Consider the following 22,387-nt stretch of genomic DNA (forward strand, 5'->3'; position numbering starts at 1 on the left):
CTGGCAGTACAATCGTGGATCTCTCCAGTACCTGGGCTTACACACACAGTCCAGCCAGCCAGCAGCCAACCTCTGGATCCTCTCACCTCCAGATACACCCACCCTCTCTCTCTGCAGTGTCTGCAGCTGCTGGCACCACAGGCACACCTCCCACCCATGATCCCAGTCCAGTTGCTGCACTCAGATCTCCATTGCACACACCCAGGAAAAAGGAAAGACATTTAGTAAGGAGACAGGACAGGCTGCACCGCGCGTTATCAATGCTAGGGCAAGGCTAGAAAACCATACCGACCAGTACTCTATTTACACACTACTGGCCCTTTTAATCTGCTTATCTCACTATTTTCCCACACTTTATCCTTCCAAAATCACCTTTGGGTTACCTGGTTAAATTGCTGCTGAAGAAAAAGGCGAGGAGTTGGTTTTTTCCAGAATTCTTGGTTGGTTGGCTGCTCCTTGCAACGAAGCATTTCTAGAGATGGCGTCCTGGAGCGCAGTTAGCTGTGAGCAGCTCTGTTAGCATTTCTGTTGAGAGTGCTTTATAAAATCAGTCTCTTCCTTCACATTGATGAATATTCTTTTACAAAAGCTGTGCTTTGTGTTGCAGAGAAGCAGCACTAGGTAATGCTGACAGTGCCCTGAAGAGGGATGACCTAACTGCAGGTGGAGGCAAAGCATAGATCAGCAAAAGGAGAAAAAATGGCTGATATTGTCATAAAAATTATAGATGACATTGCTAGCTCCCATCCACTTCCAGGGGATCTTCCAGCAGAGCTGGTCCAGTACTCCACCCCAGTTACCCCACCCAGTTACTTTCCCCCCAGCCTAGCAGTTGGAGAGGGCCCAAGAGCGGTGATGGCTCTTCCTCAGGTACAGGCATGGGCAAAACATTTGGTGAGAGAAAAATGGACGTCACTGCCTGAGGAACCGAAGATGACAGGAACCGGTTCTTGTCCACTTTCCTGCAGAGCTGGATAGCTTATTCTATGCTTCACCTTTCAAATATTTATTGATGCATGAAGTCGTGATTTGCTGCTCTGGTTTGAAGCGTTGGTGCTCTTGTGTAATTTATTATGACAATTCTGTTAACGCAGTTATTTCCAAGCCCAAAGGAAGATTTGATGTATTTGTTGCTCAACTTTTAATCCACTCTTTTGATGAGAAACTGGCCCTAACAGTATAGGGCTAATAGCAAATCATGAAGATTCATCTTTTTATGTGTATATATTTTTCACTGTTCCACCTTACTTGAAAAGGGGTCACTGGCTTCCTCAAGCTGTCCTTGTTACGCCACAACGGAACAGTTTTAATTGTAGGATTGGAAGCTACAAAACCCATGTAGATGGAAATAAAACATGACAGCTGCTGGGTTAGGGGATAAAAGACTGGTCTCCACCCACAACGGAGCACCAAGGACACTGGCAGGTCCCCACCTGCCCAGGTATTCTGTGCCCTGCATGTGAAACATCCCCCTCAGCCTAGCAGCCAGAACAACTCCTGCAGCAGTGAGGACTCTTCCCAGACTGACTGGTTTCTGTGGAATCACATCAAAATGATTGTTCCTGGCATGGCCACTGCTGCAAGTTTCCTGTGTACTACTGGGTTCATTTTAGCAGTGAAGTAAACCTTTCTTCGGAACTGGCCCTCTGCTTCTGACACTGATGCTGCCTCTCTGGCCTGTGAATTATCTCAACGACACATGGGACGATGCAACATGCCTCACAAGGCAATGGCCAAAAGAGTGCCCATGCAGCTAATTATTTCTCCCCCCCCCCCCCAACACTTCTGGTCAAAACACAATCACATTAGCTTTGCAGTTCTTTCAGACTTTACAAGAATACGCTCCAACCACACAGAGTACTCCTGCCTGTCAAGTGATTTGCGACCATGTGATGCCTCAAAGCTCAACATCTTTCAGCTTTCCTTTGGCACACAGAGTATCACTGCCTTCAGAGTCCACATATTCTTACAGCTGAAATGCTGCCTGCAAGTACCCCTTCATGAAGGCAGATGCACCAGCAGGTCCTTTAATGGCACCTTTAAGGGTTAAAAGCCTTACATGTTTTATTTAACAAAAGCAAGAACTCCAAGGCCTCCACAATAATGGGAATCCTGGTGTCTGGAGGGCAAATGCACTAGTCCAAGGCTGCAAGTTGGTCCATCAGCCCCCATGAGAGTTCACCTCTGTTGTGATTCACAGGAGTCTCGTCTCCATGGCCTGGCAGGTGCCTCTGCTTCCCAGGGGCTCAAGCAAAGTAAGGGCAAAGACAAAAAAGGCCACAGACCCGGCTGTTCTAAGGGTGATTGTTAATTAATGAACTGCACACAACAAGTAGAGATAAGACTAGTACCAAAATCCTGTAACAAGTAGGGATATGTAAATCAATACACTCTTAACTGGAAGCTTCTCCTTTCTTACACTGTGGAAAAAATACCATAATCTTTCAATTACAAAAAGTAAAACACTTGTTTGAAAGATAATAGTGGTTTTATTTTTCTAAGCTTGCACTTGTGGAACATAATAAATGACCTGATATAATGACAACTTTGCAAAAGAAGAATCCCCCTCTCCCCAACATCTGGACAGCAATATATAAATATTTACAATGAAAAAATAGGGAAGGGAAGAGAATGAAGTCAACAAAAGCCAAGTCTGTTTGCTTTTGTACATCCAATTTTGACCATCATTTAATTCAATTCAATCTTAACCGCCACTTTCCGTTCACAGTACTGAGGCTTTAACTTCATTTTTTAGATCTTATGTGCAACAGATACACTCCTGCTCTGCTTCTATAGTTTTATTCTGTACAGTAACCATAAAATTTCCCTACTATTTTTTATTTCTGTTTGTTAACTTTGAAAACAACAAAAAAATTAAATATATGTTTATGTCTCCCAATACAAAGTTTCTCACACAGTCAAACACATCACAACACTGAAAATCAGCATAATGAAATGCTGTATAGCTTCTTAACAAGGACATCAGGTCTGGGTCCTAATCTGTTGGCTTTAACAAAAGCACTCTTCAAATAGAACAAGTACACATAGAAAAAATAACCTTCTGATCTTCTTGTTAAAAAAGGAAGTGGTGCTTTCTATAAACAAAAGATGCGATTTCCTTGACACAGATATAAGTTACAGTGGAGAGAGCTCAGAAAGCTTCAAATAAAATTGGCATTTGTTTAAAGGATGATTTAAGAAGTTGATTGGAGGAGGTTCAATCAGCCCATTTAGTTGGGTAATTCTAGAAATGTCAAGTGTAAAAAACCCTATGTTTTTTGCTTTCTGCTATATAGTGTCACACAATCACATGACTGAAAACATGTTGCCTGCAGAGATGGTTGACACCGGTCACACACGGTTTGGTTGTACTATGTCAACACTGATTGCCCCGTCCAACAAGAGGTTCAACGTCCTTTGGATACCGAGGAGCAGTCCTTAGCAAGTTGTTTCACATATGTGAGCTTCGCCTGCCTCTAGTGCCCAACGATACACGAAGCCGCGGCTCTCTTGCTTTATAATGTTCATTGAAGTCCAATCTAAAGCTAAGAAACCGGAGGCTTTCGTCAGAACTGGTTGTCAGCAGGACCAAGAACTGCTGGACGATTCCCTGAAGGAGAAAGAAAAACCCAAGAGACACCTAAGACAACATCACTGGTGTGTTTTGCACAGGGATGCCAGGTGCTGCCCAGGCATGGCAAGGAGACGGCAGGAACCTGGGAAAGGGCGCACCCACCGCAGCAAGTGACACCCCCCCCCCCCCAGCAGAGCATCTGCCTGGTAGGGCAGTTGGTGCTGCAGACCCAACAGGCAGTCTGTGCATTTGGAGTGGTTTTGCACTTGACACGTGGGAGGCATGCGTCTGGAGCTCATCTTTGCATTTGGCCCTAGCCAAGCAACTGCAGGAGCTCCACAGCATGCAGGAAAGAAGAGGACTTTGGAAGGATGGGAAGACTCACTTGAAGGGCTCATTCTTGACCTCCACTAAATACTAATAATGCAGACATGCCCATAACTAGATACCCCATTACTTCCAAAGATGACCAAAGTTGGCCAGGGAAGTCCTACATCAAAAATCCATAGTAGGGTTCAGCAGGAATACAGTCCATGCAAGCAAAAGGTACACTGCCAACTTGTAGCGATCCTGTAGAGTACACAAATGATTATCTATTCACTGCCTACGCTGAAAAAATTTGACTCCATTTTCCTCTGGAAGGGAGAACTGCAATATTTGGACCCAGGAGCAAATTCCTCCCAGAACTGCAGTCGTCACATCAAAACTCAGGATCTCTACAGCCTTCAAGAAAAGGCACCAGTATTTTAAAACCTGGGTGTACTATTCTGTTTTCCTTCAAACTTCCATGTGAACTGAACTCCTGACAGTGCAGCACTTCATTCAGGGTAGCTATAGCTTGGCAAAGCTATAGGCAATACAGAAACAGAATTGATGCAAACCACCAGAGAGGAAGACTGGGATGCACTCTGCTCATGCTGTACAGCTGCTGAGTCACAACTACAACTGCTATAAAGACCAATTATACTCTTACAAGGTATGGGTAACAACCCAGCAAAACCATTCCAACCCCGTTCATTTACCTAGGGAAACAATGCACATTTATGCATTTAGTAGATGTCTAAGTGTGTATTTATGGATATTAAAATAAGAAAGAAAGAAGAAATATCAACAGCAAGATGGAAGCAAGCAGGTCCTACAGCTTTAAGTCACAGAATCATTTAGGCTGCAAAAGACCTTTAAGATCATCAAGTGCAAAGTCCACCACTAAACCCTGCCTCTAAGCCCCACATCTACATGTCTTTTAAATGCCTCCAGGGATGGTGACTCAACCACTTCCCTGGGCAGCCTGTTCCAAAGCCTGGCAACTCTCAGTGAAGTCGTTTTTCCTAATATCCAGTCTAAACCTCCCCTGGTGCAACTTGAGGCCGGTCTCCTCTTGTCCTATCAGTTGTTACCTGGGAGAAGAGACCGACCACCACATTGCTACAACCTCCTTTCAGGTAGTTGTAAAGAGCGATAAGGTCTCCCCTGAGTCTCCTTTTCTCCAGGCTAAACAATCCCAGTTCCCTCAGCTGCTCCTCAACATTCCTAAAAAAATCTGAACCTCAGGCATGCCAAAGGTGGTAAGAGAAGTATAAAGGTACACTACTTTACATGAGGAATATCTCATGTGTCAAAGTCAAGGATGAGTTGGGATAGGGTTTTGGTTTTCAGTTGATCTGGAGTCTAATCCTGAAAGGCTGCTGTTGTACATAGTGCTGTGTCCCTCACTTTCATTGCTTCCTGGAATGCTTTCCCTGAAATCTAACAGCTGATATTCCTGGGGAATGGGAGCTTTAGAATCAGATACAACAAATTAAGACAAAGCCAGAATAATTATCATTCAAAAAGACAGCCTGTGCATGTTCCTCCAAACTGTTTACCCAATGCCCATCTCAACATGCTTAAAATCAAGTGTTAGACCCTTCATAACGAACCTTTCTGCAGTCTTTGCTACTAAACACTTGCAAAGATGGTGAGAAAAATTGGAATGCAGAAGGCATTTTATTCATTTATTTATTTTTAAGGTTATGCCAGAAGATAGTTATTACTTTCACTACTGGAGGAAGGAGGATACTTACATGAAGAGACTATTCCCCTTTGTCAGGGGAACACACACAGTTGCAAAATCTACTGTCTACTGAGAAACAGTGAATACAGGCTTTTAAGTAGAGAAGCAAAAAAAAAAAAAAGAACTAGATCCACAAACTGTACACATGAATACAGAATTTACACCTACTTAGTATCTGAAATTGATTTCTACATATCAAAGCTCGGCAGGCATATTTAAAAAAAATATTTAAGGGGCACCTGGTAAAAGTGAGTGAGTATTCGCAGCTGTGAGCACATTTTGGGTATTGAGTCCTGAAATTCTTTCATCCTTTTGCTCTCTTCTTCATCTTCTGATGCAGTTACACCCCACTTGCCCTACAGAGAGACCAAACGAGTTAGGTCAAGCATCACATGATGAAAGCTGCTAACTGGGCCAGCTAAACCACCATGTTTATACAAACCAACCATCACTATAGAAAGCCAAACATGGAGTCTCTAATATTGACACTGTCAGTCCCCTTGGTGGTTGTAGAGCACATGAAAGAAATCAGAGGTTAGTAAAGCAGGTGAGTTTCATACCAGCACTGCATGTCCCACAGACTGACAGCAGGAAAGCAGGCATGAAGCTACAGCATTTTTTGCAAAAGGGTTCAGAATACTAAAGCCTTTTCCATCTCCTTCACCTACGACAGCCCTAAACATATCCTCCAAAGCCCACCAGAGAATCTACACACCTAGAGGTTTTGGGCAAGACATAAATGAAAAACACCATTCAGCAGTTTTGTTTGAATTCACTAGCTAATGCTGATGACTTTTACATTGGTCCCAACTACATTTTTCATTTTTGCTGTACCTCTACATAATACCTAAACCCCTCCACATATCAAAAGACAAGTCCTAGTAATATCCTTACTGTACCTCAAGTTCACGCTGTTTTTTCCTCTCTTCAAATTGCAGCCTCAGCTGCAACTCCTCCAAAGCAGCTCTGTACATTGCATCTTGGGCATTCTGGAGCTCAATGATCTGATCAAAAACAGCTCGAAGCTGGTTGAGAAGTACCTGTGAGATAGTTCAGCAACAAAACAGCGAAAGAGTTTTAAGTTACTACCGTTCTTCAGAACACTAGTAAATTAAATCTTTTTACACACAGCTGGAGAGACTGTTTTCCAAAGCCTGAAGTCATTTGTTGCATGATCACACAGTTTCTTAGGACCAAAACCAACTGGCCCACATTGTAAAAAGTTTTATAAACAGCATCTGACACTGCGTCTGGGGAGTATCTACAAAGCCTACCATAATAGTCTTATATCAGAGGAATAAAAAGAACTTTTCCCCTTGCTCCTACAACATAAAGTGAAGGTGGTTCCTAACACATAAGCCAAGATCACAAAGCTACAATTTAATGCAAAGAAGACGACTTACCCTGGAATCACTATCCAACAAGCACCGAGCTATGATTGTGTCTAGAAAAACTTCATGAGCTGCAATGATGTGATCCAAGTCCTGTGCTTGTTGAACCTTGTTCCAGAGTTCATCCCACGAACATTCAAGCACCTGGAGCAATGATTCAGGATTGGGCTGTTTTGATTTGCTAGATGACAAGCTCTTTGAAATTTAAGACACACAACACACACAGAATATTAAAAGTACTTCATTTTTAAGCAACTAATTGGGTGGATAGAGTATACCTCAAATGTAATGTAATACTGCATTTGATGAATGAAATGGACCATTTCTGATGCCAGAACGTGACACTGATGCAGCACCCCAGAAAGCTCTGTAAAAAAATCCAAAGAGATGGCATGTTAAAGACTGCAAGGACAGGCACAGCCATCAAACCAGCTTGGTAAATTTTTTTCTATCAAATTGAATACTTCATAAAACAGCCACTAATCTTGGATGGTAGGAGCAATACCAGCTGGTGACAGATGAGCAAAGAACATTGCACAATTAACTCCTAGAAAATGTGAATCAAAGACAACACCGACTGTGCTCAGACAGTGCTGGAAACTTGCTGAGTATCATGAGGGAAAAAGACCCTTTCAGTTCCAAGAGCCCAAAATACAGTTAGTATGCCATGTGGTTTTTTTGGTTGAAATTCTGAGGCCACAGATTTGCCTCAGCTGCTCACCTGTAAAAGGAGGTACCTCTGTTGCGGAAGGGTAATATCAAGATTACCACCAACTGTAAAAATTCTCTGGAATAAAGATACTTAACATTCTGGAATCAGGCAAATATCTAGAGAGAGGAAGTAATTTCTAAAAAGCTGCCACAGTAATTGGCCACTGCAGACAAGCTATGAGACTACTACAAAAGGAATTCTACATTTTCATCTACAGGACCATCTACTGATCTGAAAGACATTACGACAAGTTACTCTGTTCTTCATTTCTTATGCCTTTGCAGGAAAACTATCCCTAACATCTACTTTTAAGAGGATAAATAAAAAAACCCTCCACATTAGTTAAACAACAGAAATTCCTCAACATTGGAAGAAACAACACAAATATATGCAACTCGCCAATTACGGACAGGAAAAGAGCAAGCCTGATGCTACTGTCTAGAAGTACTCCCTTAAAGTGTTAAAATCCTTGTCAGTTAAGACTTTATGGGAACTGTGAATAAAGCTATCCTTGAAAGTCAATGCTCTGTCGTTGTGGTTGAGAAACAAAAGGCCCTGCAGCTACTTCCTCCTATCAGGTACTGTCCTCCATTCGGTGCTCTGTGACTGGAAGGGCAAGAAACTGTTTTGGAGGGACGGAGAGAAAATAAAAGTTCTATTACTTCTTCATAAATCAGCGCTGGGTTAGACTCTCCACGTATTTCAGAAAAAAAATTCTACTCTCAGCTTCCAGCTTAGACATGCCAGTGAGCAAGACAGACTCCTGTGCCTCCAGGCAGAAGGCAGTACAGCTCTTTGTAAACATACCCTCCTTTGTCAAGAGGCACAAACTGAGAAATATAACTCCTTCTGCCAACTACAGCTATTACAGTTCGGCCAGCATTTCAAATGTCTGCATTTCTTAAAACAGACAAGCAACTGAGCTTTTACCTACAGAAGACTGCTCCATGGTAAAGCATAAGAAAGGCTTCCCAAGGGTTGGGGGGGAACAAACTTCCTCCTGAGAACAAAAGAACAAATGAGACCCTAGCAATGGAAGGCAGCTCCAGCCTGAAGACCCTCAGGTGATGAGAATAAAATCTGCTACCTGCACCCTAGTCTCAAAGGGAACAGAAACAGAAAGCAGTAATGCAATAGACCATATGTTTTGAGTCAAAAATGCACTTATTTGGGACAGGGACATGATGGTAAACCAAATGCTATCTCACAGAAGCAGAAAGGAAACCTAGTCATCCTGTACAGTTCCAGAGATCAGTTTTGTGCACTAGAGCAGACTTTACAAGAGCTTGTCTCCCACTGACCTTCTGAGGCCAAGGTGTCCACTCCTACCCACCAAACAGCTCCTAATTATAAAAACGTGAATATATTTTTGGAAATATTACTATGCCACAAAGAAACTGAACCCTCAATAGCTATTTTTTACTGAGAGAAATGTCAATAGGAGAAAAAAGTCAAGAGTGAGCCAGTACAGATGCTCACAAATACAACTATAATCTCAGCTGAGAAGCAGGATCAAAAAGTCCCAGTCCATTAAACATACACCAGAGCCAGAACTTATTTAACTTATTTCTTCTCAAACATCTGTTCTCTTCTTAGCTAAACAAAAGTACAAGGAATGAGTGACAGTTATACTAGTAAATTCAGAAGTGTGCATGTGTGAGACTTACTACTTCCAGCACAAGGAAGAGGGAGACACAGGATACAGATAGGAAGCCAACAAGGATGATAAATAAAAGGGGATGGAAGAATAACTGTTTTTTTCCAGAGACATGGGATGTTTAATTTGCTCACTGCTACAAAAACACACAACCAAAGATTAAGTAGAACAAACAGGAAATTTTCACTATCATTTACCATTAAATAGTCAAGAGAAGCAATAAAATGTAAGATTCATCTGTCCCAACAGACTTCACCCCACCACCCTCCAACACACAGTTTAAAATAAGATGCATTCACCTAAATCCAGTTTATAAGTATGTCATCCATTTGGGCTTCTCTCACCTGGCATACTTTTCAGAAGCTTTGCATTGCACATGTGCCCTTTCCATATATCAGTAAGAATATACTCCATTCGCTTCGCTCTCCAAAGGAAATTAAATACTCTTAGATAGTGGCTCATGCACTCACGTGTAAATACCTGCAAACCAAAAAATATCAGTACAAATTTAATAGACATACCATTATTTTCTGAAGGACCAAGAACCTCTTCAGAGCCCATCTTACCTAAGCCATGCAGTTTATTGGTAAATACTGTCAAAACAAAATCCCTGGAGACCCCAGAGTTTTTTGAGAGATCCTCCCTCAAGGGCTGAACAGAGTTTACTAACATTCAAGCAGGCACAGGGCACTGCAGGAAGCATAAGGAGGGATGAACATGACAAAGCCTAAACGTTTAACTCTTTTTAATCTACACCTGAAAATTCCTTCTGCTGGTCAGGCTCAGATTTTGATGCCCTGTTTGAAAAAAAATAATCTTTACAAGTTCTTTATAAAAACGAAATGCATTCTGATTGATAGTACAGCTATTTTTTCAGTACTTTAACAAACACTACCTATCAAATTTCATTTAGACAGTACAAACAGGTTTTCCTCAAACATATTATTCAGTTCCTTGCAAATTATCCCAAATTAGCAGCTACAGACTAGCAATAATGGAAGAAGAGGAGCACTCCATTTATTAAGTACTTGCTAAAATCTCTGCTGGAACAAACGAAATACTGATTTTCAGTAATGATTGTTTTAAATGTAGCTTTTCAGCACTAATGGTTAATTTGTAAGAATTGAGATTTTGGCTTAACTGTTTATACAGTGGGTACATCCTAGATGCCAAAAAAAAAAAAAAAAAAAAAAAGTCTCCCTGATTTTACACTCCAGAATAAAAAGTTATTTCAATAAAAAAATATTTAGCAATTCAATTCAATATTCAGACCAGCTCACAGCCAGCAGTGTATGACATATGACATTACCGTTGCTATTGGGCCATCAACATGATAGTCTAAACTGAAGACATCCCATCCAGTGTCCCCAGGAGATACCTGCATTAAAAAGATACGCTACTTTCAGTGTATAATCAGAGCATACTAGTGCTGAAGACCAACTCTCGCTTACTTTTCCATTCTCCATAGCCTATGGAGAAATGAGCATCCACATCAATACGAGATACAGGAGTTCCTTGTCAAAAGTAGTAGATTAAGCAAAAATGAATCAAAGTTTGAAACAAGGGTGGGATTCATCCTACTCAAATGTTGATGTTTGTAATGTTAATGTTTTTTCACTGGAGCTTGTAGAGGAAATGAAGGGAAGGAAAAACTTCTTAGGCAGGACTCAGTCTGAGGTATACACTTATTTCAGATGTTACAGATCATCAGTTAACTCACACCTCTGGGACTGGAGCTTTCTCATTAACTCAAGTTACTTACCAGAGGTCTCCTTCATGAAACACGCTTTCATTGCTTCGCTCTTTTTAACTGCTGGTGACACAGAGACTAACCCCAGATTCTTGTCAGAGTAACAGCAGTAGGAAATGTTTGCAGAAACTCAAGTCAGGGCCACCAGTATGAATTAGTGTTGGACCCCAAAAACTCAACTTCATATTGTCAATGAAACTGCTGTAAACCCACAGCTTGAAGTACAAAAAGACAATAGGCAGAAAATGGGAAAAGAAGAAAAAAGACTTACTACATAAGGTTTACATAATTCAAAGTAGACTTCAATGGAAAGGGAGTGGGAAATGTATTTACTATATATACACATGAAATTTTGTTTTCATATAGATATCTGCACATATACACATACATAAAAAAAAAGGTATGTTTCAGGTCAGAGTTATCATGATGCAACATACCTCCAGAAGTCGAACATCCAAGCGTTTCAGAATCTCAGGATTGTCAAACTGGGCATTAGTTGCCCTCACCGCTGTTTCAAGGATTCCAGTCAGATTATGCTGATATAAGGTTGTAGCTGGTCGTGCAAGCTCTGGCCTGGTGGTTATGAAGTAAACAGTCATGGCATATTACTGAAATATTCTGCAACAGTGATTTGGTAGTAACTACAGCACACAGTGAAACACTTTTCTGACAGATTTAAAAAACCTCTCAAATTACTCTTTCCGTCTTAAGAAGAAAATTAATGGGCAAAATATTTGAGCCCAAAATATTGAGGGTATGTTTATTTTTGTGCAGCTATACACCTGAACACCAGCATGAGGAGTAAGTTTATCCTCATTTAATGCCAGTAATTTGAAATTACCAGGATTGCTAGCATAACTATTCTGTAATTTGAGTCGCATTCATACCTAAAATGAGGCAGATTACATCATTAACATATCAAACCAATCATTTCATTTCAGTTTTGAGTGACTTACTGATAGCCATCTCACGGGCTTAAAAGTGCTGGCAGAAGCACACAAAGACACGCCCTCTATGTAACTTAAACTTTCCAATGAGTTACAAAAGCAAGTAACAAGCACCTTGCCCTGCTCTTTTCCCCCCATGATCAGTACTGGAAAGCCCCTTACTACTTCTGCCTCAAATGTAATATTGACTCCACAAACCAACCTTATTCTACTTCACACTAATTTTCACTTTAAAAGGCATGGTTATGTACAAATGGTCACCAGACGACGTTGACTTTGATTCAAAAAAAGTTAATGGAAGATCAATTACAAAACCTGCCTTCTAGACCAAAGGAAAGCTGTGTAAAGGACATTTTTGATAGACTAACTTCCATTAGTAGCAGCAGCATGTAGAAACAGTGAGCTTGCAAATACACTTTAAGAACCAAAACTGATACTTGTGAGTGCACCTGAGTGCTTAAAAGAGAGGCTGTTGAGGCATCAATTAAAATTATAAAAATACATTGAGGGGTTTTGTCACAGTGTTTTGACCAAACACCTCCAAAATACAGAAGCCTAACATTCACAGCAATGCTAATTAGCAGCATCAAGAGCAACAGGAATTTTCTCCTTAAACTTGCTGACAGGAACAAGAGACGTACTAACAATCTTGAAGCTGTCACAAGGCCAGCGTAAAGATATTTATATTAATGCAACTTCTCAAGACATTGTGAAATGGTACTGTATATACTTCCTACAAAGAAGGAAGAACAAAGTATAAGCCTCAGGGTCAAAAAAATTAAACCCAAAATAGAGTTTAAAAGTTCAATGAAATCTGCGTAATACTCTATTTAAAGGGTTCCTTTGCAAAAGCAAAACAATTTCTGTGCTGGTCATACACGTTTGCAAGCATCAGAAATTCAACAGTTATCCTTCCTACTCTCTTACTTGAGCAAGTCCATTAAATGCCTGATAAAGTCTCCTTGACCAAGTAGTAAGTAACGCCTCATGGCCTGCATATGTTCCAGTAGGTTGTACTTCTTATTGAGAACATCCAGCAGGTATTTGCTAGTCTCAAAATAAGCTGCATCAATTTTCTCTTGAAATGCATTTTCCAGATCTGTGAACAAATCAGCAGCTGAAAAAAAATAAAGAAATAGTTAAAATTAAATTAGTATTTTTTCCAAAAACCGAGCCAAACAAACTTTGGATTGAAACATACAAGCAGAGAAATTGCTATTTATTCTGATTACACATTTGGCATAACCAAAGTGAAAGCAAGTCTAAAGCAGCCCATACTTCAACATTATTACTTTTAATCTGTGCCCAGCTTGTATTTTCCACGAGCTTGTATTTTGTTGCTTTTTACATAGAAAGTGATATATTTTTTTTTTTTAGCTTGCTGAAATACTGCAATTTAGAGATCTAAAAGTTAGGGAAAAACTTTGTTGGGGGAGATCTAAATCAGAAGTCACTTCTAAGGTGGGAGAGGGAGAAAATAAATCAAATCATCAGTTGGAACTGATGTTCAACAGTTCAACAGCTGAGTTCCTACCTATATGTCGGAATTAGAAAGGAAGGAATGTCCTTGTGTTACCTGGGACAGCCAGGAACCTGATGTTTTCTTCTCCACCTTCAATGCATGGCAATTTTGGGGGCAGAAAGAAGGACATCACCCTTTAGTAGAAAGCAAATTTCACTCTTTTCTACAACTACAGGCTTAAGAAAGGGACTGTGATAAGGTTGTTACAAGATAGCAAGAAGTGTGGCCTCTTCAGCAAAACTTCAAATACTGGACTGTCAACTATTGTAAGATACAGACCTTCCTCAGCATTAAAGGATATACTCCCACTTTCAATGATTTTTAATTACACAACTATTACTCTAAAGGTGAAAAAATTAAGATCCAGGTACCAAATTAGTGTAAGAGTGCACCACCTGCTCCAGGATTAGTTTCAACCTGTACTGCAGATAGGAAGCACCGAAACAAAGTTTCACGTTGTTCAGATGAGATTCAGCCTCAATTAACATAATATTTTTAAAATGAAGAAATTAACAATGGTTCTAATAAAGAAGTCACTCTTTAACGAGGGAAACCTCACAACGTCTGGTTCAGTGAAATTCCCTGAGGGTTCCAAACTCTCAATCGCTAACCTGTGAAACTCTCCATAAAAGACAAGAAGTGCAAGCATATGCAGAGATGTCAAAGAGGTGACACTTGTCTAATACATTGCTGCGTTCAAAATCCCTACATTAGGTAAGTACTACTTAGTCAAGTAACACACATCAAGTTTAGGAGACGTGAGAATTAATACAGCCTCTACTCTCATAAGGAATCCTCAAAGTCCTCTTTCCAGTTACTGACAGCAAACAGGGAGAGACAGCTCACCAAGGTCTCTGCTCTCTCTGGTCAAGGCAGAAATCTGCTGTGATCTGGCAATGCAATTCTTGCATTGCTCTGGTAAGAAAGCATGCAGCGGTGTTCCCACTACGGGGAAAAAGGAAAAAACATCAGTTCATGCAAATGCATTTGTCTCACTGGTACAGGGCAACAGGGCAGTAAGAATATTCAATCAGTTCTGACTTTCATCTACTCTTTCCCCATCAGGAGATCCTGTCCTCCTAACTCCTGTCTTCAAAAGATGGGTTTGAGTGTGGCTGCTTGTATGTGTAGCGGCACCAGCCATCTGATGTGCCACATGGCTTCACTGCTGGCTTTATAGGAAGAAAGAAGAACTTTCAGAAGGGAAAAAAGACTGGAAGAGTTTCACAGACAGAACACAGTAAGTTACAATACCCTAGTAATCTGTTCCTGCAAGTGTCTTTCCACAAGATACTGGAAGCCTAATGGGCAAAACAAAAGAGGGAACAAGCCAATCCAAAGAGAGTTATGATCTTCAGCTACTGGACACAGTCGTTAAGCCTAGGACTGGCACAGGCAAAGCGAACAGGCAGCAGGCAATTGCCTAGTTTGCCTATAGCAAGCCTACAAAATCACACATGCAGGTCCTGCCTCTGCTCAAGTAGGGGTAAGCATGTGTAAGGCAGTACTTACTTAAAGCTGAGGACACATGAACCAGTCTCAACTTCTTATCCCAAGCAGAAAAAAAACCCAAAGCCTTTCCCCTCTCCTTAGTACTGCCCCCCTTGCCTTGAGGGAAATGACCTCGCCATAGCCCTTCATCTCTGAAACTGGAAAATTCAAGCTTACATGTAAACACACCATCTCCACATACATGCCCACCAGCACAGGCAATGCGACATCCCTGTCTGACATGCAAAACTACCAAAAAGGTTGCTTACATGAGACCTAGACACAAGTTTTTAACACTGTGCAAAATTATCTCAGGACACTCTGAAAAGCCAGAAATGGGTCAAGAAAGGGTCTGGCAAAAAGCACTGATAAACAGGTCCATGAGTTGCTACCGAACGTACTGGTGTCATGTCATTCCTGGTTTAGAAGTTCCCAAACTGGACAGCTAGAGGTTGGAGCTGAGACCCCCAAGTGCCTGCTACAAACCCCTGATTCAGGCAAGATGAGCAACTTCTACACTGTTCTTCATCTCTGACTTCCTGTTTTAATACATGTTCAGGCAGTTTTTTACATCATGATCACTTCAGTATGAAAAGGAAACTGGGAAAACAGGAGAGTTAAAGTTCCAAAGCAAATAAAAAAATATTTAAAAAATACAGCCAAACGCATAAAACGTTCATATGTAAAATGAGAAAAAGCATCCAGAATTGAGACTGGCATCCTAGCTTTTCATCACCTTATTATAAGTAATTATCTGAAAAGACTCTTACGATGTTGTCAGATGGCACAAACAAAGACAACAGGATGCATTTCCAAAATCACTGACACAGAATGTTCTTTCTGGATTGAACAGGTCAAATGCCCTTAGTACAAATGCAGTTCAGCACAGAATCAAGGCAGTGCAGTACCACGAGGTATTTAGGCTGCAGACCATAAGCTCAGCACACCTTCAGCACACTGCAAATAACAGCAGATAACATCCTTTTCTAAAACTATGCTTCTGTCTGAAACTGGTATTCTCAGCACTTAAGATCTGCTTTGAAGTTCTTGTCCCCTACATAACAGGGAGCCTATATTTGTGCAGATCTTCCATTCAATCAAGGAGAGAGAAACAAGTGCAAATTAAAAAAACACATTGGAAAAGCATGGCCATAAACACTGTTCAAAAGTGGTGAAAGTAGATTAGCCAAAGAATGTTTTTGCCTTTTCCAGGAGCAGCTGGCAAGATGATGGTTGAAATGCATTTACAGTCCCTATTTACGTAACCCTGACCCCTCTCTGCACTTTAAGTGCATCTTTGACCAGGCAAGTGGTGCACGTGGCACAAAAATCACATTATTAGATGAAATATTCTTGCAGACGTGAATGTGATTTTATTATTAGAACATCTTTAATGGAGGTACTCATGCTAAAAGTCCATGTGGTGAAGAGTTAATATAAAGACTAATCCAAGGTTAATTTGGAGGGGAGAAAAAAAAAGTAGTAAAAAATAAGACAATCCCACAAAACCAAGCTTCAAAGTTATATATACTGAAGTCGTATTTGAGTACAGGAATAACAGAAAAGATACTGTACAAGATGTCAAAAAGCACAAAGGATGCTCTTCGAAAATTAAGTAAAGAACTTTACAGAAAAAACAATGTTTAGATAATTATTCTTCTGGTAAAAAAGCTGGATATACTAGTAGGACACCATTATACCTTTAGAAACTGTGTATAAATTAGCATCAGAGAAATTATCGCAGTGATACATCTTAACAATCAGACTCTCTTTTGCACATTAAGCAAATCATAAAAAGAAGTTATACTAAAATACCCCCTTCCCCAGAAGAAAGCAAGTTGTTCTTTCTCCCAGATGTAGCAACTTCCTACACATTAGCTTACTGGCTTTGCTTAGTATTTACACATAAAGTCTCCTTGCTTTAGGTGTTTATTTGCTATCTTTCATCATAACAATGTTAATTTCATTTCAAAGAAGCACCAGAAATATATCTAAGTTCTCATTCATTAAAACTGATATCTTTTCTAAACAGAAAGAAATAACCTAAAGGAATTCTGATAGTTAATGTTCTGATGGTTTAATGACTTCTACTAACCTTCCACAAACCCAATTTCTTTCAGACATATTATAGCAGTAGATTGCATTTACAGGAAGGCTTCTATCCTGTCAAGTTCTACTGCTCATTCTCTTATTTACAACTACCTGATCATTTATTACCTTTTAATTACAGAATTAATTCAGTATTATTATGGAATCATATGATGAAATACATTTGATGAGAAGTCACAATTACTAAATTCTTAACTGCAGCACTCAAGAATATTCCTGCCCCCACTGCAGCCCTCTCAAAAAAGGTCAGCTGAAGGCAGGCAAGTTTCTCAGTGGTTTAATTCAGAAATCCAGTACACTAACAACCATCCAGCAAACCTATCAAATTAAGAAAATTACACAAATGCATTTTCATACATCATTTGTAAAATGCAAGTACCCATTAAAATACCTGTATTCTAGGGCAGATGGGACTTTTGCATGCCTTTCTATCCCACTATCCAAAATATCAATTTATAGTCTAAACCAAATATTGTACAGAACTCAGTTCAAAGGGAAGAAGCTAACACTGATACTCTACCATCTTTTGAAGACTCTGCAGATTTTGCCACAGCAATCACCTTTGTGGATGGAGTTTGATCATGACAAACTTGATGCAAGAAGTTTATGGATTTTCCTATTAGGAGGACCTGAACAAAAAAGGATTATTATTTTTTTAAAAAAAGTGATTTGCATACAAGAAAAAAAACACCAAACCCCACACCACACACCAAACAGAAAAGCCACCCACAACCACCAGGGCAACAGGGTATTTTGTCATCTTTCTGTGCTCTTAGCCTCACAATACCAACCACAGCAATCCAGAACTTCAAAGCTAACACAAAAGAAGTGTTAAACTTCTTTTCCCCTCTTCAGATCTCCTTAAACAAAGTCTATCAGTTAGCGAATGGAAAAGAGAAAGCGTCTAATTCCTCAGCAAAGAATTCTAAAATTCTTAAGATGATTATTTGTTGTTAAATTTGGTCTGTTTTCTTAATGGAAATCTAAGCAGCAGATACGGCAAACAAATAATCAGAAGATTAACTTTTGAATTCATACCTTCTTTGATTGCTCCATTGTAATAAAAGAAGGGATCATTGATTTCCTCAAAGTGTATTTGTCATGCCACAACCGATCAGTTTTAACTGTAGGATCTGAAGCTACAAAAAACTGTAGATTGAAATAAACATTAAAACCAAGAGATTAATGTAAACTCTCTCCCCTACTGTTTCATTTTGTATTCAGAAAGCTGTAAAATATTCTGTGTTGTTCCTTTAACTAAAAAAAGAAAAAAAAAATTTTTCATAGCTAACTTGCAGGGTTATCCTGGCAATTGATATGTAAATTCAATGGTGACCAAATATGAACTCTGACGAAAAAAGTTAAAGATAAGCTCACATAATTTAATCTCCTCTGTACTTTATGAAACCCTGACTACCTCAGGATACAGTGAAGTGCACTATCTATAAAACATCCACTATGAAATACAGAAGCGTACAGCATTTTCCAGCAATTATTTGTACAGTTACCGTAGGAGATAAAGTTCAGACTATAACATGCTTTTATTTTACTGGTTCTATTTTAACAGATCCAGAATTGTAGGAGGGGAAAAAAACCACACACACATACATCCCCCAACCAAACCACCACAAAACCCACACCCAAGAAATCCTGCAACTGAACAGGTGATCAAATGCTAAGGTCTGTCAACTCCATGCAAGAGAATACTTTCATGTGTAAAAAACTAAAACTACATGATCAGTTTTGTTAAAATGACTTGCGGATGGATTTTGTCCTCATTTTGTGAAACAAGATAGCCCTTTTTGGACAAGAACTTTTTTCACTGCCTCCAAATACCACTTCCACCAAGAACGGCCAATTGTCTTTGTTCAAAAACTGTGTCTATGGTATAAAAATTGTAGTTTTCAGTGTAAGACCTCCAACAGTGATTTTCAGTATTAGGAACAGTCTTACAGTCCACACGTAAATTTTTAAACAAAGTTGAAAGCTAAAGAATGCTACAAAACCCCCAAAAGACAACACTTCACATGTCTGAAGAGTAGTCTATTTTATACTTCTAGCCATAAAGATTCATAGACATTTCATACAAGTCTCCTAATCCTGACCTTGAAGATCAGCTGTGGATGATATTTATACTCATTTTAATTTTGACCCAGACGGACAGTTTCAGAAATCTGACAGCATATTTCGCACTAAAGTAAAGTTACTCAGATATGTCTCAGAAGTGCTCAATTCATTTTTAATAAATTTTTTTTTTTGGCTTCTTGCAACCAAAAAAATGTCACCTTAACAAGGCTGTACTGGCTGGAGATAGGAAAAAGCGTTGGGAGAGCTTCAAAAGGCATAAAAACATATGTAAGAAGAAAAAGAACAGTTACTAGAACTTGCTGTTACAGAATTCAGAACAAATAACTGTAGTTTCTAGAGGAACTCTGGAATGATAAATCTCTTCTGCCCAATTTGACAAACCAAAGTTATTTATGAAGCTGAGGATAACAGTATGTAGTCAGTAAAATATTCTGAACTTTATTACAAATACAAGTCTTGCGCTCTGAACACAAAGAACTCTGCATACATTACTATCATTACACTTAAGCAAGAAAAGATAAAGAGAGATGACTGTCTCTTCAGAAGCAAGCGTTTATTTTTAGTCCACCATTCTGCCTCTACTAACCAGACTCAGGATATAATTCATTGAAGACAACATACTGCATCATTGCAACCTCCAGATATCATGCTGACTGAATCCATGAAGACAGCCACATTTCATGTTACTGCATGTATTACTTATACATCATGTGTTTCCAGCACAGTCCAGTTTTCAAATTCTCCTCTAAGCTTCCCACAGATTATACTCCCACAAAACAAATGAACAGAGATAAAATATTTGTTGTATCACATATATTACCTCATGGTATGTATCTTCCAGCTCTCCATCATAAATCCAGCGATAAAGGAAATTCAGTACAGGATGGGATACTAGGCCAAGGATGTGCTGAACCAGAGATCTCATGTAGGGATCTCCTGTTTTAGTATAGGCATGAACTGCTGAGGCTAGTTCACCACCTTTTCTCCCTGTAAGATCATAAAGCAGAGGAACAGAATTGTATGAAGAAAAAAATACACATACCACACTTACATTCAGCATTCAGTGATTTTAGCTAGTCATATGTCACTCAGAGCTTGCTGAACCACAATTCTAAAATGTAGCAAAAGTACATATAATTTTTTTTAATGTTGACAGAGAATTCCTAGGTTTTTAAAGGCATGAATCATTAATCTCACTGAAGCATTAAGCACAGTTCTCTGACACCATATTCTGTCTACTTTACAGTAGCTCGGAGGACTGCAAATTTCATGGCATTAGATTACACAAAGGTTGACTTTATGCTTCTCTTCTTCCCCACCACCCCCACCAGAACAGTGTTACAGGAGCCTTAGTATATTGTGCTTCTCTCCTGTACTTGACTCTCTCTCAGATGTTTTTGTGCATACACACACACAAACACATTTCCTACTTCTTGGTTTTAGCTTCCCCATGTAGTTCCCTCCTTTAGGTAGTATCTCCTGTCTTCTCACAACTGAAAGGTAAGAGCCTGTCAAAAAAGTGTTTTTTAAAAAATAAAATAGAACTAGTACTTGTTTTGCTGCTATGCTGCACAGCTTAAAGGTTTCTTACAGCCACAGCATTAAAAATTTTCACGAACGTCTTAAAGTAAAGCCCATTCTTTTTCAGAATTGTTACCAGTTCCAATAATCAAGGTAAAACAGATGTTATAAGCTTTTTTGGTTAAGATGCTCTTTCCAAAGGGCCACAACCTCCATTTATTTTCAAAGACAGCAAAGCTGAAGTACTTTCAGGGTGAAGCATAGCCTATGGGTCAGTTACTGGCCAAAGTTTTCACCACTCCTCAGTGTTTTCTCATGGATTGCCAACACAGTCACACACTATTTGCAGACTTGTAAAGTTCTGTTGTTTCACATGAATCTGCAGACAAGTTGCAAATTACTCCTATGTGCCATTATACACAGAGGAATAGCATAATACTCATATATAGAGAAGAGACTAAGTCAACCATTTCATAATTTTTTTTTAACAGTGTAATGTTCTCTGAAGGATGACTAAAACTGAAATAATTGAAAACAGCATTAAAAGTGTGTGCTTAAAATTTGAAGGATTTCTCAAGCATGTTCTAGTTCAAAAAAGCAAAAAAGTGTAAGTTATCAAACAGCACTAATTTGTCAGTTTTTTTTGCTTGAACTAAAAGAAAGAATATCCTCTGGATTAGCTACTTAAAATTTTCTAAAAAAAACCATTACAGTAATATTATTGATATCCATCTTTGGCATGCACAACCAAAGTTACTCATCTTCCCCAGAAATATTAACATTAAACAGACCTTGACAGTGATCAACAAGTGCTGCAAGGGTCTTTAACCTTATTTTAGGATCATATGTCCAGACTAGAAGACGGCGAAGTGTTAAACTGCTCTCAAGTCCCAAATTCACACCCTGATCATCTTCCAATTGCAGCTGATCAAATGAGAAAAACAGAAAGACATATCAAGGAACAAAACTGGTATTTCATAGTTTTTGTTCTGAAGTTAGCTTTTACTAATTCACTTGAAATACCCAGTAGAATATGCTCTCTCATTAAATCATTGGGCCAAAACCTGAGAACCACACAAGTGGAAATAGAGAATCAAGTCCATGTAAAAGGACAGCAACAAGTATCACAGGGCAGGCAGAGCAAAAAGGCCAATAAAGTTAAAGAAAACAAGATGATAAATAGTCAAAAAAGGAGAGAGAGAGTGCGCAGAGATCCTAAAAGACAGCAAATAGTGGCCAAAGAGATGCATCCTTGCTCAGCCCTTCTAAAAGCAGTTTACAGATCTGCCTTCCACAAATTCGTACACGCTTTCTCATCCTGTTGGTTCTACCTTTTGCCATGACATCCTAGGGAAACATTTTGGGAACTGGCTACCCTTCTGTTTTATATCAACCTCTTCTTTCTTTCACAGAGTGCCTCCTTTCCTCTCATAGCCATTCATCAAATCCCACAACTTTGTGTTTTGCTTATCCTTCATCAGTCTGGAAGCCTCAGCCACAGCTCCCCTGTGCCTTTTCCTCTTCAGCCTCAAGAGACTGAGCCCATCTCCCTGCTCCCCACACACAGGAACT

General features: G+C 39.5%; 1 protein-coding gene across 1 annotated transcript in view; it reads right to left on the reverse strand.

Annotated features, from left to right (window-relative positions):
• Positions 1-2,667: 2,667 nt before the first annotated feature.
• The window catches only part of TUBGCP3 (tubulin gamma complex associated protein 3), a 52,189-nt gene continuing 32,469 nt past the window's right edge, over positions 2,668-22,387 (reverse strand). The window contains exons 10-22 of the mRNA XM_040584544.1: positions 21,607-21,739; positions 20,115-20,281; positions 18,245-18,355; positions 17,727-17,835; positions 13,012-13,201; positions 11,575-11,710; positions 10,697-10,765; positions 9,732-9,867; positions 7,297-7,385; positions 7,031-7,162; positions 6,527-6,667; positions 5,867-5,983; positions 2,668-3,610 (exon numbers count right to left, since the gene is read on the reverse strand). Coding sequence (XP_040440478.1) covers positions 3,452-3,610; positions 5,867-5,983; positions 6,527-6,667; positions 7,031-7,162; positions 7,297-7,385; positions 9,732-9,867; positions 10,697-10,765; positions 11,575-11,710; positions 13,012-13,201; positions 17,727-17,835; positions 18,245-18,355; positions 20,115-20,281; positions 21,607-21,739 — 1,689 coding nt within the window. The 3' untranslated portion in view covers positions 2,668-3,451. The remainder of the gene's footprint in view (positions 3,611-5,866; positions 5,984-6,526; positions 6,668-7,030; positions 7,163-7,296; positions 7,386-9,731; positions 9,868-10,696; positions 10,766-11,574; positions 11,711-13,011; positions 13,202-17,726; positions 17,836-18,244; positions 18,356-20,114; positions 20,282-21,606; positions 21,740-22,387) is intronic.

Source organism: Falco naumanni, chromosome 2, assembly GCF_017639655.2.
Source record: "Falco naumanni isolate bFalNau1 chromosome 2, bFalNau1.pat, whole genome shotgun sequence".
Classification (NCBI taxonomy): domain Eukaryota; kingdom Metazoa; phylum Chordata; class Aves; order Falconiformes; family Falconidae; genus Falco; species Falco naumanni.